This window comes from Aquarana catesbeiana, linkage group LG10 (assembly GCF_042186555.1).
Source record: "Aquarana catesbeiana isolate 2022-GZ linkage group LG10, ASM4218655v1, whole genome shotgun sequence".
In the NCBI taxonomy this organism is placed as follows: domain Eukaryota; kingdom Metazoa; phylum Chordata; class Amphibia; order Anura; family Ranidae; genus Aquarana; species Aquarana catesbeiana.
The window spans coordinates 172,551,948-172,565,655 of record NC_133333.1 but is presented as its reverse complement, the minus strand read 5'-3'; the positions used below and the strand labels follow the sequence as shown (position 1 = coordinate 172,565,655).

Here is a 13,708-nt window from a genome sequence, read left to right as displayed (position 1 = left end):
AATAAATAATTTTTTGTTCGTTTTTTTACATATATCTAGTGCAGACAGTTCGGACGGGAAACACATTAACCTTGCAATTTATCGTACGTTCGGCAGAAATTTTCCAAACTTCCCCTTCGTTTTTTTCCCACAAAAACGTCACAAACGATTATCGATTTGTGCCCATTAACTTGCCGAAAAACGAACGAAGTGTCTATACGAACGATTTTTCGGCCGATTTTTCGTATAGTGTATGGCCAGCATTAGTGTTCTTTTTGGCTGCTACTTTGTTCCTCTATCAGCATGAATCATTTCTGTCAAGTTTTCCTCACAGGAAGAGAAAAATGGTGATGGGGAGGGAGCTCCAGCTGATTAACAGCCTCAGCTCTGTTCCTGTGTGCTGTGTGGAGGAGGGTGTGTCTCTTCCCTCCAATCAGTCCTCACTGAGCTCTGCAGAGTGTAATTTCAGCTCCATGCCCCTTTTTTTTATATTTTTATAATTCAGCACTTTAAACAGATGTAGAGAGAAGTCTGCAGATAGCCAGATACAGCTTATGTAGGAGGATTTGTTTAATCTCTGTGTAACACCTGAGGCCAGTCCTTTCAATAGGTATATATAGGGGTTTACTGCCACTTTGTCTTTTTCTTTATTTTCCTGTAGTAATCGGACAGTAACACACTTCCTGTGTTAGGGTGGCTACTTTCACTTCTTTAATCTATATAACACACTGTGCAGCTCTGATAAATATGGAAACAATACTATATAAATATATGAATCCAGTAAACACTATATATAACATAAATGTCTAAAGCATAACAACATATAAACACTATAAATAAAGTCCTCAATGAGGTCATTAAACTAAACAGCAACAGTCCATATATATATGAAAATAGCACTTTTTACATATATATAGACTGATGCTGTTTAGTTTAATGACCTAATTGAGGACTCAGTGCAATATCACGGAGCACGAGCACTTTATTTATAGTGTTTATATGTTGTTATATATAGTGTTTACTGGATTCATATATTTATATACTATAGTATTGTTTCCATATTTATCAGGGCTGCATAGTGGGGTTATTTACAAAAGGCAAATCCACTTTGCACTGAAAGTGCACTTGGAAGTGCAGTCCCTGTAAATCTGAGGGGAAGATCTGAAATGAGTGGAAGCTCTGCTGATTTTATCATCCAATCACGTGCAAGCTAAAATGCTGTTTTTAATTTTCCTTGCATGTCCCCCTCGAATCTACAGCGACTGCACTTCCAAGTGCACTTGTAATGCAAAGTGGATTTTCCTTTAGTAAATAACCCCCAGTGTGTTATATAGATTGCATGATCACCATCTGGGGAAGTGTGGGAAGTGCGGGCAGCTGATTATAATTACATCTCCTGTGTTTATTTTAGGTTAATTTAGGCTTAATTTGGCAGCTCACAAGACTTTACCCATTACTTTCACTTCCCCACTGTATCTGAGGAGGAGCAACATAGCCACCCTTGTAACTATGTTATGGGGGGACTTAGAAAAACAAGATTGCTGTGTTAATGCTACTGACAGACTGTGGCATACATGTCATGTTTGAATTTGACCATAGTATCACTTTAAGGGACCATTTACATGGGCGTCATCAGTTCAGCTATATTTTTTTGCTAAGAAAAAACGTTGAGTTCTGATTCAGGTTACATTAGTCCTCATCAGTCTCTAGAGCAGGGGTCTCCAAACTTTCTAAAGAAAGGGCCAGTTTACTGTCCCTCAGACTTTAGTGGGGTCTGGACTGTGCCCGGTGGGAGTAACCAATGCCCGATCTTTGGTATTAGGGGGTAAAATAGCTGGTGTCAGTAGGAGTAATAATGCCCCATTGTTGGTGTCATTGGAAGGAATAATACTTCAAGGGACAGATGAGGGCAAGCAAATGGCTGCAGGTTGGAGACCACTGCTCTAGAGGGATGGGTTTTTCAGGTGGGGACTTGGATGTGCACCGTTCAATAAAGTTGTTGAAAGATAAGATGTTGTCAGAGTGCAGCTTTCCACTGTACAGCATGTTTACTGATATCGTTACATTGTCATCCATGACACAACTATGTATCCATGTAGTCACACACAGTAATATCAATTCCGATTTGTGTGTAAATATCCCTGGCAGTTAGGGGCAAGACCCATACATTTTTGGCAATAGTAAATTCCAGTTTTGAATAAACATTTATTACAATGTGTTCATAAACATAAGATTATGGCCAATCTAGGAAATGATCATGTGTATTTTAGCCTTCTGTGACCTCTGTAGCCATTATATGTATTACTACTTACTATTGCAGTATATAAAATGTATATGAAAAGCTATTATCATATAACCACACCATTTACACCTGCCCATTAGGCCATATTCATTTTAAGCTATGAATCACTGTACCATGTGTCTCAGCTTTGATGTTAGGTACATATCACCATAGTTAGTCCAAATCTTCTTCTAACAAAAATAGAGATGCATCAGAGATGGAGAAAGGTCAGATGGCCCAATATACCTACATTTGGGCATAGACCATAGCTGGCTTTGTAATTCTGCTGTTACAATGCATTAAAATGTTTTCTTTTATCTCCAGAATGTGGAATTCTCATGGGACAACATACAGCTCTTACAACAGAAAGGATTCACCATTGAGCCAGTGAAAGCCTTAGTGGATGCTGGTCAGAGGAAACCCATATCTATTAACTGGATTCCTCCTGCTGGATATGATGTGCGTAAGGCATATATTTACTGTATGTTATAACACATTTTTATTACTCAGGAGTATACCTACAAAGGGCCATGCACATGACCATGCCTGCCCCGGGGCAAGTTACATTTTGTTTTCTTAAGGGGCTGCATTGGCTTAGGAGGACAAATGGCAAATAAATAGGAAGCAGCATAGATAACATAGTGAAATGAGCACTGGTCAGTGTTGTTACTTAATGCATATAAAAAAGCTTTGCCATGCCACTAGCCAGGTGCTGAGTGGTCTATAGCAATTCTAAATTTACCACATGGCTCTGTTATATTACATGTAATGGGAGAGATGTTTTACCAGTGAATTTTCTGTAGGCCCACAATTACAAGGTGTCCACCAGGTGCATTAAAGCAAATGACCTTGGATTGTAAGTGTGTCAAGAAGCTCATAAGTAGGAAACTAAGGATTGTTTAGCCCAGGGTTTCTCAACCTTTTTACCTTGGCAAAAAGTTTGAGATCTTGGGGAGCCCCTGAAATATTGTTCAGATCTACAGCTCATGGAACATTGGTGTAATCAACAAGCTGTTGAAATAACAATTATTTTTAGAAATAGCATTAAATAATAGAATAGATATTAAAACGTACCTTTTTAATGCATGTTGCTTTTTTTTCTGTGCAAATGGTCAATTCTGGGTCGAACTTTAGATAAAAAGTATAAAAGGGGCAGCAGGGCAGGGTACAGGGGGGTCAGCAGGGAAGAGCACAGAGGATCAGCAGGGCAGAGCACAGGGGATCAGCAGGGTAGAGCACAGAGGGACAGCAAGGCAGAGCATAGGGGGTCAGCAGGGCACATTACAAGGAGGGCGGGGCACATTACATGGGGGAGGGGGGACAGCAGGGCACATTACAAGGGGGCGGGGCACATTATATGGGAGGTAGCAGCAGGGAACATTACATAGGGGGGGCAGCAGGACACATTACATAGGGGGGCAGCAGGACAAGTTACATGGGGGGGGCTGCAAGGCATGTTACATGGAGGGCAGCAGCAGGGCATAGTAAGAGAAGGCAACAAGGAACCTTACATGGGGGGCAGCAGCAGCCGGGCACAGTAAGGTGAGATGGCGTATATTGTACAGTAGCGGTGGTTTTATTTTCATGCAGAACTGTGCCATGAAGCTGCTGGAAGTTCTGTTGTAATGCGCTGTTCCCCGCCAGCCACTCCTCCTCTCTCGTCCATCCCAGGTGATGTCACATACAAGTACCTGGGAGAGACAGTAGGGGATAAGGGGCTGGTGGGGAACAGCATGTTACAACAGGAATCACAGGAGCTTCCCAGTGCAGTCCTGCATGAGGAGTAAAAGTGGGGATGCGATCTATCCATCATCCGCCTGCGACTAATGGGTAGAAACTTGCGGAATCCCTGGAGACTTCTCGCAAGACCCCGATTGAGAAACCCTGGTTTGGACCTTTTGCACTCCTTCACATTTTCGGTAAAAATGCAATCACAAAGATCCTCAGTAAGATTTAGAGAACAAGTGTCCCCATTGGGTGTTTGCCCCTTTACTGTTTTAGTGACAACTCAAAATTTTGGACTTTCACTCACTTTCAGTCCTGGTGAAAATGATTATAAAGGCAAATAGAACCAAAAAATCTGTCTAAAGGGGACACAGACAGCAATGAACAGTTGATGCTTAGATAGGAGGCTCTAAATTCAGAATTGCTCCTAAATGGAGCTTGCATGTTAAAGTATTTTATTAAAGGCGTAGTGTAAGGGCGCTGGTTAGGTTTCTCTCAAGCACAAGACTCCTTAGGACCAGACCCAAGTGTAGGCAGAAGGGGTGGCCACCTGGGTGCTTCAGCAGGAGGGAGATGCAAAAAGGGTAAGACTTGCAAAATGCTGCTAAATTTGTTCACAGATTATGGGGGATTGGTGTGGGGGAGTTGTCCTTCCTTGAGTGCCAAAGGACCTTGTCATGGCACTGGGACAGCCTGCTTAGACACCTGAGAAAAAAATGGAAAAAAGTGTATGAAAATGTGCGCCACTCCAAAGGATCCAGAGTCTGAAAGCATTTATTCTTTTATAAGTGTCCACAGAAAATTGTTATTGTGGACACATGTAATGGAAACATATAGATTTTTCGGACAGTAGATCCTTTGATTTGATATACTGTTTAATACACTTTCTTAGTGATAAAAATCTGAAGTGGGGGTTAATTCTAATTCAATTTAAAGTGGAACTCAAACTTTTAAAATAAAATTAGAAATGATTTTATAAATACCTCCTGAAGTCTGTCCTTGCATGCATTTTCCCATGTTGCCAGTGTGTCAGTAATCGCAGAAGTAGAAATAATTCCTGCTTCAACTAAATGCCCTACTTCCAGCTATGAAACAGTAGGCATTGCACAGACACTTTCTGTCAGAAGATGTGCTGTTTAGACTCCCCTCTGTAGTAGTCCTTGAGACTACAGAAGTGACATCACAAAGATACCAATGCTGATGCTGGGCCGGATTTCAATTACCATAGAATGCCACCTAGTAAAGCCTACCTTCCAAGCCCTGCCTGCAGTAGATATGCAGCGTGCATACCAAGCCAGTATACTTTTTTGTTTTTATATCGTGATACTCTTTACCTGGGTATCGTGCTAGCAGCTTTCTATTGATAGATAGATATATATATATATATATATATATATATATATATATATATATATATATATATATATATATATATTTATATATTATTTTTTTGGCTTTTAGTGCATGAGTTTTTCTTTCTTTTTTCTTCTTGTTTCAATATACTCTTGCACCCTGCAGGTAGAGCTAAAATTAAAATGCTTGTGCATTTGTTTTTCTACAAACATATTTTTGTAGAACTATGTGCAGATTTCACCATCCTTAGCCTCCCACAGACTACCCAAGTCCAAAAAATTAATAGGACATGTAGATTCAGGAAATGACATAGCTGCACACCAGAGCTTTCTCCTGGTGCTTTAGATGTGCAAAAGGCTAAAGCTGGCCATAGACAGTAAAAAAAAAAAAAAAAAAAAAGATTCCTGCATCCACACAATTTCCCACCTCTGGGACATTATATTCTGACAGTAGGACCAGCAGTTGTTAGAGAACACCAGGGACGTGCACTCAGCCTCTGCCTCACCTACCATGAGCATAAAGAAAACCTATCAACTTTGAAGCTCATAGTTTTTGCGACCAGGGGTCACACTAGCTGAAGTCCTACCCCACCACTGATAAAAATTTGGGGCTATTATCATCTATGGTTCCGGAGATACGGGGCTCCTTGCGCAGACTGTCAGAAGCTAAATACAGAGCAGCCAATTTAAATGCAAGCTGGCACACTCTGTTTGCAGCAGACTGAGAGGATGAGCTCACAGTGCCTCTCCTCACTTCTTGTCAGAGGCACTGAGCTCAATGGACAGTTTGGAGTCTTCGACCAATGAAAAAGTACCATTGGCCCAAGCTGTCCAATAAAAATGCTGCATTGGGGGCACGCCTCTCACTGCAGTGTCATTGAAGGGGACATGTGTCTAAAAGACAAATACTCCCTTCCAGCCCAGCCCTCTTAACTACAAGGAAAAAGCATGTGTTTATGGGTATAAGATTTACCCACAATCCCATGTTGTTCTCACACAGTTAAGAAGGAGAATGAGAATATGCTGCCGCTGAAAAGGTACAAGCTAAATCATATATTATTATGCCATATTTTATAAGATAATAATTTATTATTTACTGTGAAATTACTGGTTTGAAGTTATAACTTCAAACTTCAGTAATTTGTCCGTTAAGCCACCTGCTTGAGTACAGTTTTTGAAAATATAGTAAATTACCTTAAAAATAATATATAATAATTATTTGCATATTACTTACTTATGGTAATTAACCCCTTGCCACCCAGGCCAATTCTGACACTTCTCTCCCACATGTAAAAATCATAATTTTTTTGCTAGAAAATTACTCAGAACCCCCAAACATTATAAACCGGTATATTGTTTTAGCAGAAACCCTAGGAAATAAAATGGTGATCATTGCAACTTTTTATGTTACACGGTATTTGCGCAGCAATTTTTCAAATGCATTTTTTTTTGGAAAGAAACGGTTTCATGAAAAAAAAAAAAAACACTAAAGTTACCCCGATTTTTTTGTATACTATGAAAGATGATGTTACGCCAAGTAAATAGATACCTATGCTTTAATATTGCACACACTTGTGGAATGGCGCCAAACTTCAGTACTTAAAAGTCCCCATAGACGACGCTTTAAAAATGTTTACAGGTTACCCGTTTAGAGTTACAGAGGAGGTCTTGTGCTAAAATTATTGCTCTCACTGTAACGTTTGCAGCGTATGTAACCTGTGTGTATCTGGCTTCAATACTAGCCAGTGCCTCACCAGCCACCGACCTTGACCGCACGTCCCTGGAATACACTAATCAGTGGCTGCAGCTCCTGATCCCCAAACGTTTTGTAACATGTCCCTTCAATCACCTTCTGCTGAACAAGGTTGGCCACACCATATTGAACTGGCTGAATTACAATCAGTGTATGGCTAGCTTTAGGAGAGAATTAATGACATCATATGGATTTCAACAATAGTTTTATGACTATAAAGGCAAAACATCTAAAAAATAACACTGCAGGTGCAGTGGCAGCTGTAAATGACAACATACTTAGAGGAGGGAGTATATCTATAAGCTTAATTATTATCCCACATTTTCCTTTTTTCCACAGCCAAACAAACCTGAAACCACCACAGCAAAACTGACATTGAAAGGTGATATTACGGAAACCTACCAGATTATCTTCTGCACACAAGTTGTGTCATTATAGTACCTTCTCTGAGTAACTAAACACCAAAGTCGAGTCACAGTGATCTGTTGGTTGCATTGCTAATGATTATTGGTGCTACAAGAAACACAAATGTAACATGATTCCTGTAAAAATAAACTACTAACAATGAGAATGATCTGATATCTGTTCCACCCAGCACTTCCCTCACTATTAGACTAGACTAGAGCAACTATAAAGAAAATTGAACACTCCGTCTTTATTTATTTAGTATCTCTACAATTGTTAATAGCAACACAAAATCATGAAAAGAGATTTTAAAGTATTTGCTGCTTTTTGTTTTGTCTCTGGAGAATATTTGTGAATCTATGTACGCCCTGTTTATATGTGTTTATACGTGTGGCACACAAACACTGCATTTCCAGGCCAAATATATTTAATAATGGATTTTCCATATTTTCATTGGATTATGTTTTCATACTATAAATTGAGCAAATACATTAAAGCAATGTGTCTCTCTGCTTTTTGAAGCAGAGAGAGACCATTCTTTATCTGGCAAAGCAGTGTTCAGGTAGCACTTCCCTGTAATGTGATTAATGTCAAATAACAGTGATTATCATCTGGTAGCAGAGTTGGGTATGTCCCATCTCAGTCACCTTAGCTGTTTTGGGATATACAGTATGTAGACACCAGGACTGCAGTGATTTCCACTTGTTTCTATATCCTGTAACAATGCACAGATTTACAGTTAAAGGACCCAGCTCTGCTGGGATTCTCCACCTTGTCCAATCAACTCTTTACATTAATTCGGAAAATGCAAAGCATTCACTGCAGGACACCCATACCAAGGGGCCAACCTCTTGTGTTTAGTAGGCAGAAGTGCAGCCACTGGATACGGCACCCGGAAGCAGGTGGAGTAATTTCCAGCTTCCAGAGAACTGTGGGACCAATCAGAAAGACCAGCATGATTCCTGCAAGCGCAATTGGAAGACCGCTGTGAAGCCGCAAGGCTTCACTGCCAGTTTCCCTTAGTGAAGATGTCGGCGCCTGCACCCGAAGCCGATAGAGGAATTGACTCAGGTGAGAACATCGCTGGATCCAGGGGCAGGTAAGTGTCCTTATATTGAAAGTCAGCAGCTACAGTATTTGTATTTGATGCTGACTTTTAATTTTTTCGGGGAGACTGGAGCTCCAATTATTTTGGCATTTTTACACTGGTTTGCTTTCACAGCTTCACGAATCCTGACAGTTTAAACAGTTTTTTGAATGCTTGTTGAATGGGGGTGACGGCTACTTCTTGATCTATAGGTGCTCCCACATAGTTCCACATATCTTGTGTTTACACACATTACTGCAGCAGCTTGGGCACATTGTGTACTTACATGCATACCCACAAAACATGTACAAAGCTGTGCATATAAGCATGCAGATTCCATTACGTATATTGCAGTTTACCAATCCATAGATGGGCTGCCTACATTTGTTTTCTTTTTTTCAGGCTAAATACATATTCAGCAAGTACAAAAAATACATGATGACCTTGCCAAAAGTGCAGTGTTTATTGTCATTCACTTTCTATGAACTGAACTGAGATTGTACAATCATATTGTATAGTGTGTGGTGAGCATTACAGACTTTCAGGGACACACTCCTGTTTTCACTACTACATCTCTGCTCCACATAGACTGTTATGTGATTGCTCAACTCCTGCACACTCTGCCAAATTAACGATCTATGCAAGAAGAAGGTAAGGAGCAAAATGGTACATCAGCAGAGAAGAACCTGTCACCAGCAATATGCTATCACATAGGGGGCTATTGGTAGTCTATGTAATAACAATAGTTTTTTTTTTTTTTTTTTTAAAGCTATAAAATTAAAGTGAAAAAGGAAAAAAAAAGTACCCCCCCCCCCCCGCATACACGCACATATTTACATAAATGTGTGCATTGAAGACATCTATGTACAAAAAATGATTGCTGTACACATAGCCAAGCATGCTGTAGTAAGAGCAATAAATCTAGGGCCGGTATTTATTGTTAACTCTATACTGATGACCTGTAAGGGTTTTTTAAAGCCTTGCCTATGAACAGTTTAGAGTACATATGTTTGCTATGCACAATTGTAAGGTTTGGCATGTTGGGTAGCTATTTACATAAGGCAATCAAATTTTTTATATTTTGCCAAAAAATTGGTTATATTATATTGTGTTTGTATGGATTGAAATTACCTTTACTGTATTTTTTAATGAAAACATGCTTTGGATAAACAGTTGGGCTAATATCATGTGGCATTTTAACTTGCAAAAAAGAAAGGGTTAAAAGGTGTAATTGTAAGGGTAAGGGTAGAATCTCCCTTGCCTCTGAAGTCTAATCCCTGCTCAGATGGCCCTACAGAGTCTACTTGACAGGTGATGAGGAAGTGATGAAAAGCCTTCTCACCACCTGTTTTAACGCCATTTTTGCCGACAAAGGCGCCACAACTGCTCGCTTCCCCATTGACTTGTGTAGCGTTTGGCAGGCTTGCCGCTGGCCAATCGCTGCAAATCAGGTCAAATGTAAACACCTGCCTATTGCAATTTAAGGGGGGTAGTTGGCGGGTGGCAAAAATGCGTCTCAACCGGGTGTTTTTACCACCCTCTAACCACAAGTCTAAACAAGGCCTAAAAGTATAACACTCACATTTTAATGGGAGCTGTTACATTTATCGTGGCTTTATCAATGTAATTCTCTGTATGAAATTCTATGTATAATTTAGTTAATTAGTCTAGATCACTTGCCTGGCAATGGGTACAGCAAGAACAATGTGTAATGTGCTGCAAAGATCAGCATTCTAACAAAGCCATAATTGTTTCTGTATAAGACAAGTTAGGTGAAAGGTGACTGATTAAAACAATTGTTGGTTTGTCTCCTGTTTATCAAGCTGTTTTTTACATAATGTACAAATACACTCAAGCTGTACTGTAATCTTGGAAAGTACACCATCCTTAAAGCTAAAGTTTAGTCAAGAAAAAAAAAAATTCTCTACAGATTTATTTACTGTACTTGGCTTAATGAAGTGTGCAGGCTGCTGGATTCTGCAGAAACCTTCACCACAGGGCTGCCCTGTCCTCTTCCAGCTGCTAAACCTTTGGGGGTAAGCTTCAGGTCCCAGAGCTGAGCTGCACTAAAGATGCTAAAACAGGAACACGCCCCCCTGCTTTCTCCTCCATTCAGAAAAGTTCTTTCACTGATTACGCTGTAACACAATCTGTGTATAAGGGAAAGATCATGTTACAGATAGTGTAATCAGTCAGTGAAAGAACTTTTGTCTGTGGAGGAGAGGGCAGAATGTGAACTAGGTACCCTAAAAAACTGGTGTGGGACAGGGTAGCTTTGTTGTTGGGAATTCATAACCATCCATAACATTTCTTTAGCAACAGTGACCCCCCCCCCCTTCAGGGCATGGCTACATCCCATAACACCCTCATCAGTCCCTCGAGAGGACACCATGGACCCTCTCAACCCTATTAACTAACATCAAAACAAAGCAGTGCGACCAGATAACCTATCACAGTCTGGGATCAGGCTCCGAGACCAGTAGCTATAGCAGTTGACAGGCTCCCACCAACTAGGAGGATAAATACACAAGCAGATCACCCTGGCAGATGACGCAGGCTCGCTTGAGGTGCGGATTCTAAGCACTAAATGATATTCATCAGAGCTCCTGATGGTGAAAATGTGTGTTAGTACCAGGTCGTGGTCTTTAGGATCACCTCACCAGGAAGTGAGCAGGCTGGGGTCTAGTAGCAGTTATAGCAGGTAGGGATCAAGCAGAAGCGTAGCCAGTAAACAAGCCAAAGGTCAGTAACAAGTGGTCGCAGGTTGGGATAAGGCAGAAGTGTAGTCAAGGAACAAGCCAAAGGTCAGTAACAAGTGGTATCGGAGATACGGACGGCAGCAGGAGAAACAAGAGTGAGATATTGGCTGGAGAGAGCACAATAGTCTGGCAAACAGGAAGTGCAATGACATGACCAAAATAGGAAGTTCATGGGAGGAGCAAAGGGTTCAAAGTTCAAGAGAAACAAGTTTAAGGCAGGATCATTCAAGTAAATTGTCCACGGAGCTGTCCACCATTCCAGGTGCCTCAGCAAGGAGAAATATCACCAGACACAGCAGAGGTTGCAGGTTCAGACCCAGGTCCTGACATAATCTTTTTAATTGAGTCCATCTACACCCCATTAACAGGACAATTCACATCTTAGTCTCACTCTACTAGCAGTCATAAAACTGTCATGTCCAGGCTCAAGTAATTGCTAATCTTAAAGTGGAGTTCCACCCACTTTTACAACTCTTCAGCATCCCTCACTAAACTGTGCACTGTAAACGAATTGGATATTTTAAACATTTTTTTCTCAGTACCTACTGTATATCTGCTGTATTCATTTTTCACTTCCTCCTCCCTGGCCGTGGCCCATCGCATCATTTCCTGTTTGCAATGCCTTCTGGGAAGGGGCGGCAACTTCCTCGACACTGCCGTTGCTATGGAAACCTGACCTGAAACCTAGTACACTGCTTGTGCTGCACTGAGCATGTGCAAGATCTGCAAGGATGAGATCCAGGAAGAAATATAGTCTGGCTTCAGATGCCCACACTTAAGATGGCCACGGCCATAAAATAACAAACTACTGCTATAAACTAACAAAACAGACCTTAGTTTACAGACTAACTTTACTAGAATACATTAGGCTTGTGTATTATAGGGGTATTTTTATTTAAAAAGTATAATTTTGGCCGGAACACCACTTTAAGCAGATAATTATCCTGGATACCCACCCACAGTAAATATTTTAGCTGAAGTAATTAGCGAATATACATTTCTGTCTATCTCGTCCTGAGGAATCAGAACTTCAGTGTGTCATAACTCCTGAGAAAATGACACTACCACCAGAATAAAGACATATTTACCTATAGCAATTAATTAGCAGTATCTTAACCACTTCAGCCCCGGAAGGATTTACCCCCTTCCTGACCAGAGCACTTTTTACAATTTGGCACTGCGCCGCTTTAACTGCTAATTGCGCGGTTATGCAATGCTGCACCCAAACGAAATTTGCGTCCTTTTCTTCCCACAAATAGAGCTTTCTTTTGATGGTATTTGATCACCTCTGCGGTTTTTATTTTTTGCGCTATAAACGGAAAAAGACCGCAAATTTTGAAAAAAAAATGATATTTTCTACTTTTTGTTATAAAAAAATCCAATAAACTCACTTTTAGTCATACATTTAGGCCAAAATGTATTCAGCCACAAGTCTTTGCAAAAAAAAATGTCAATAAGCGTATATTTATTGGTTTGCGCAAAAGTTATAGCGTCTACAAACTTTTCTGGAATTTACACAGTTTATGACTGCCTATGTAATTTCTTGAGGTGCTAAAATGACAGGGCAGTACAACCCCCCCCCCCAAATGACCCCATTTTGGAAAGTAGACACCCCAAGGAAATTGCTGAGAGGCATGTTGAGCCCATTGAATATTATTTTTTTGTCCCAAGTGATTGAATAATGACAACAAAAAAAAATTTACAAAAAGTTGTCACTAAATGATATATTGCTCACACAGGCCATGGGCATATGTGGAATTGCACCCCAAAATACATTCAGCTGCTTCTCCTAAGTACGGGGATACCACATGTGTGGGACTTTTTGGGAGCCTAGCCGTGTACGGGGCCCCGAAAAACAATCACCGCCTTCAGGATTTCTAAGGGCGTAAATTTCTTATTTCACTCCTCACTACCTATCACAGTTTTGAAGGCCATAAAATGCCCAGATGGCACAAAACCCCCCCAAATGACCCCATTTTGGAAAGTAGACACCCCAAGCTATTTGCTGAGAGGCATGGTGAGTATTTTGCAGCTCTCATTTGTTTTTGAAAATGAAGAAAGACAAGAAAAAAAATTTTTTTTTTCTTTTTTCAATTTTCAAAACTTTGTGACAAAAAGTGAGGTCTGCAAAATACTCACTATACCTCTCAGCAAATAGTTTGGGGTGTCTACTTTCCAAAATGGGGTCATTTGGGGGGGGTTGAACTGTCCTGGCATTTTATGCACAACATTTAGAAGCTTATGTCACACATAACCCACTCTTCTAAGCACTTGAAGACAAAGCCCTTTCTGACACTATTTGTTTACATGAAAAAATATTTTTTTTTGCAAGAAAATTACTTTGAACCCCCAAACATTATATATTTT

At 40.3% G+C, this 13,708-nt stretch overlaps 1 protein-coding gene across 1 annotated transcript in view; it reads left to right on the top strand.

Moving 5' to 3' along the window:
* CFAP74 (cilia and flagella associated protein 74) overlaps window positions 1-7,661 on the top strand; it is a gene marked incomplete in the record, with an annotated part of 325,669 nt that extends 318,008 nt beyond the window's left edge. Inside the window, 2 exon segments of the mRNA XM_073602977.1 lie at window positions 2,585-2,719; window positions 7,430-7,661. Coding sequence (XP_073459078.1) covers window positions 2,585-2,719; window positions 7,430-7,528 — 234 coding nt within the window.
* Between the last annotated feature and the right edge of the window lie 6,047 nt (window positions 7,662-13,708).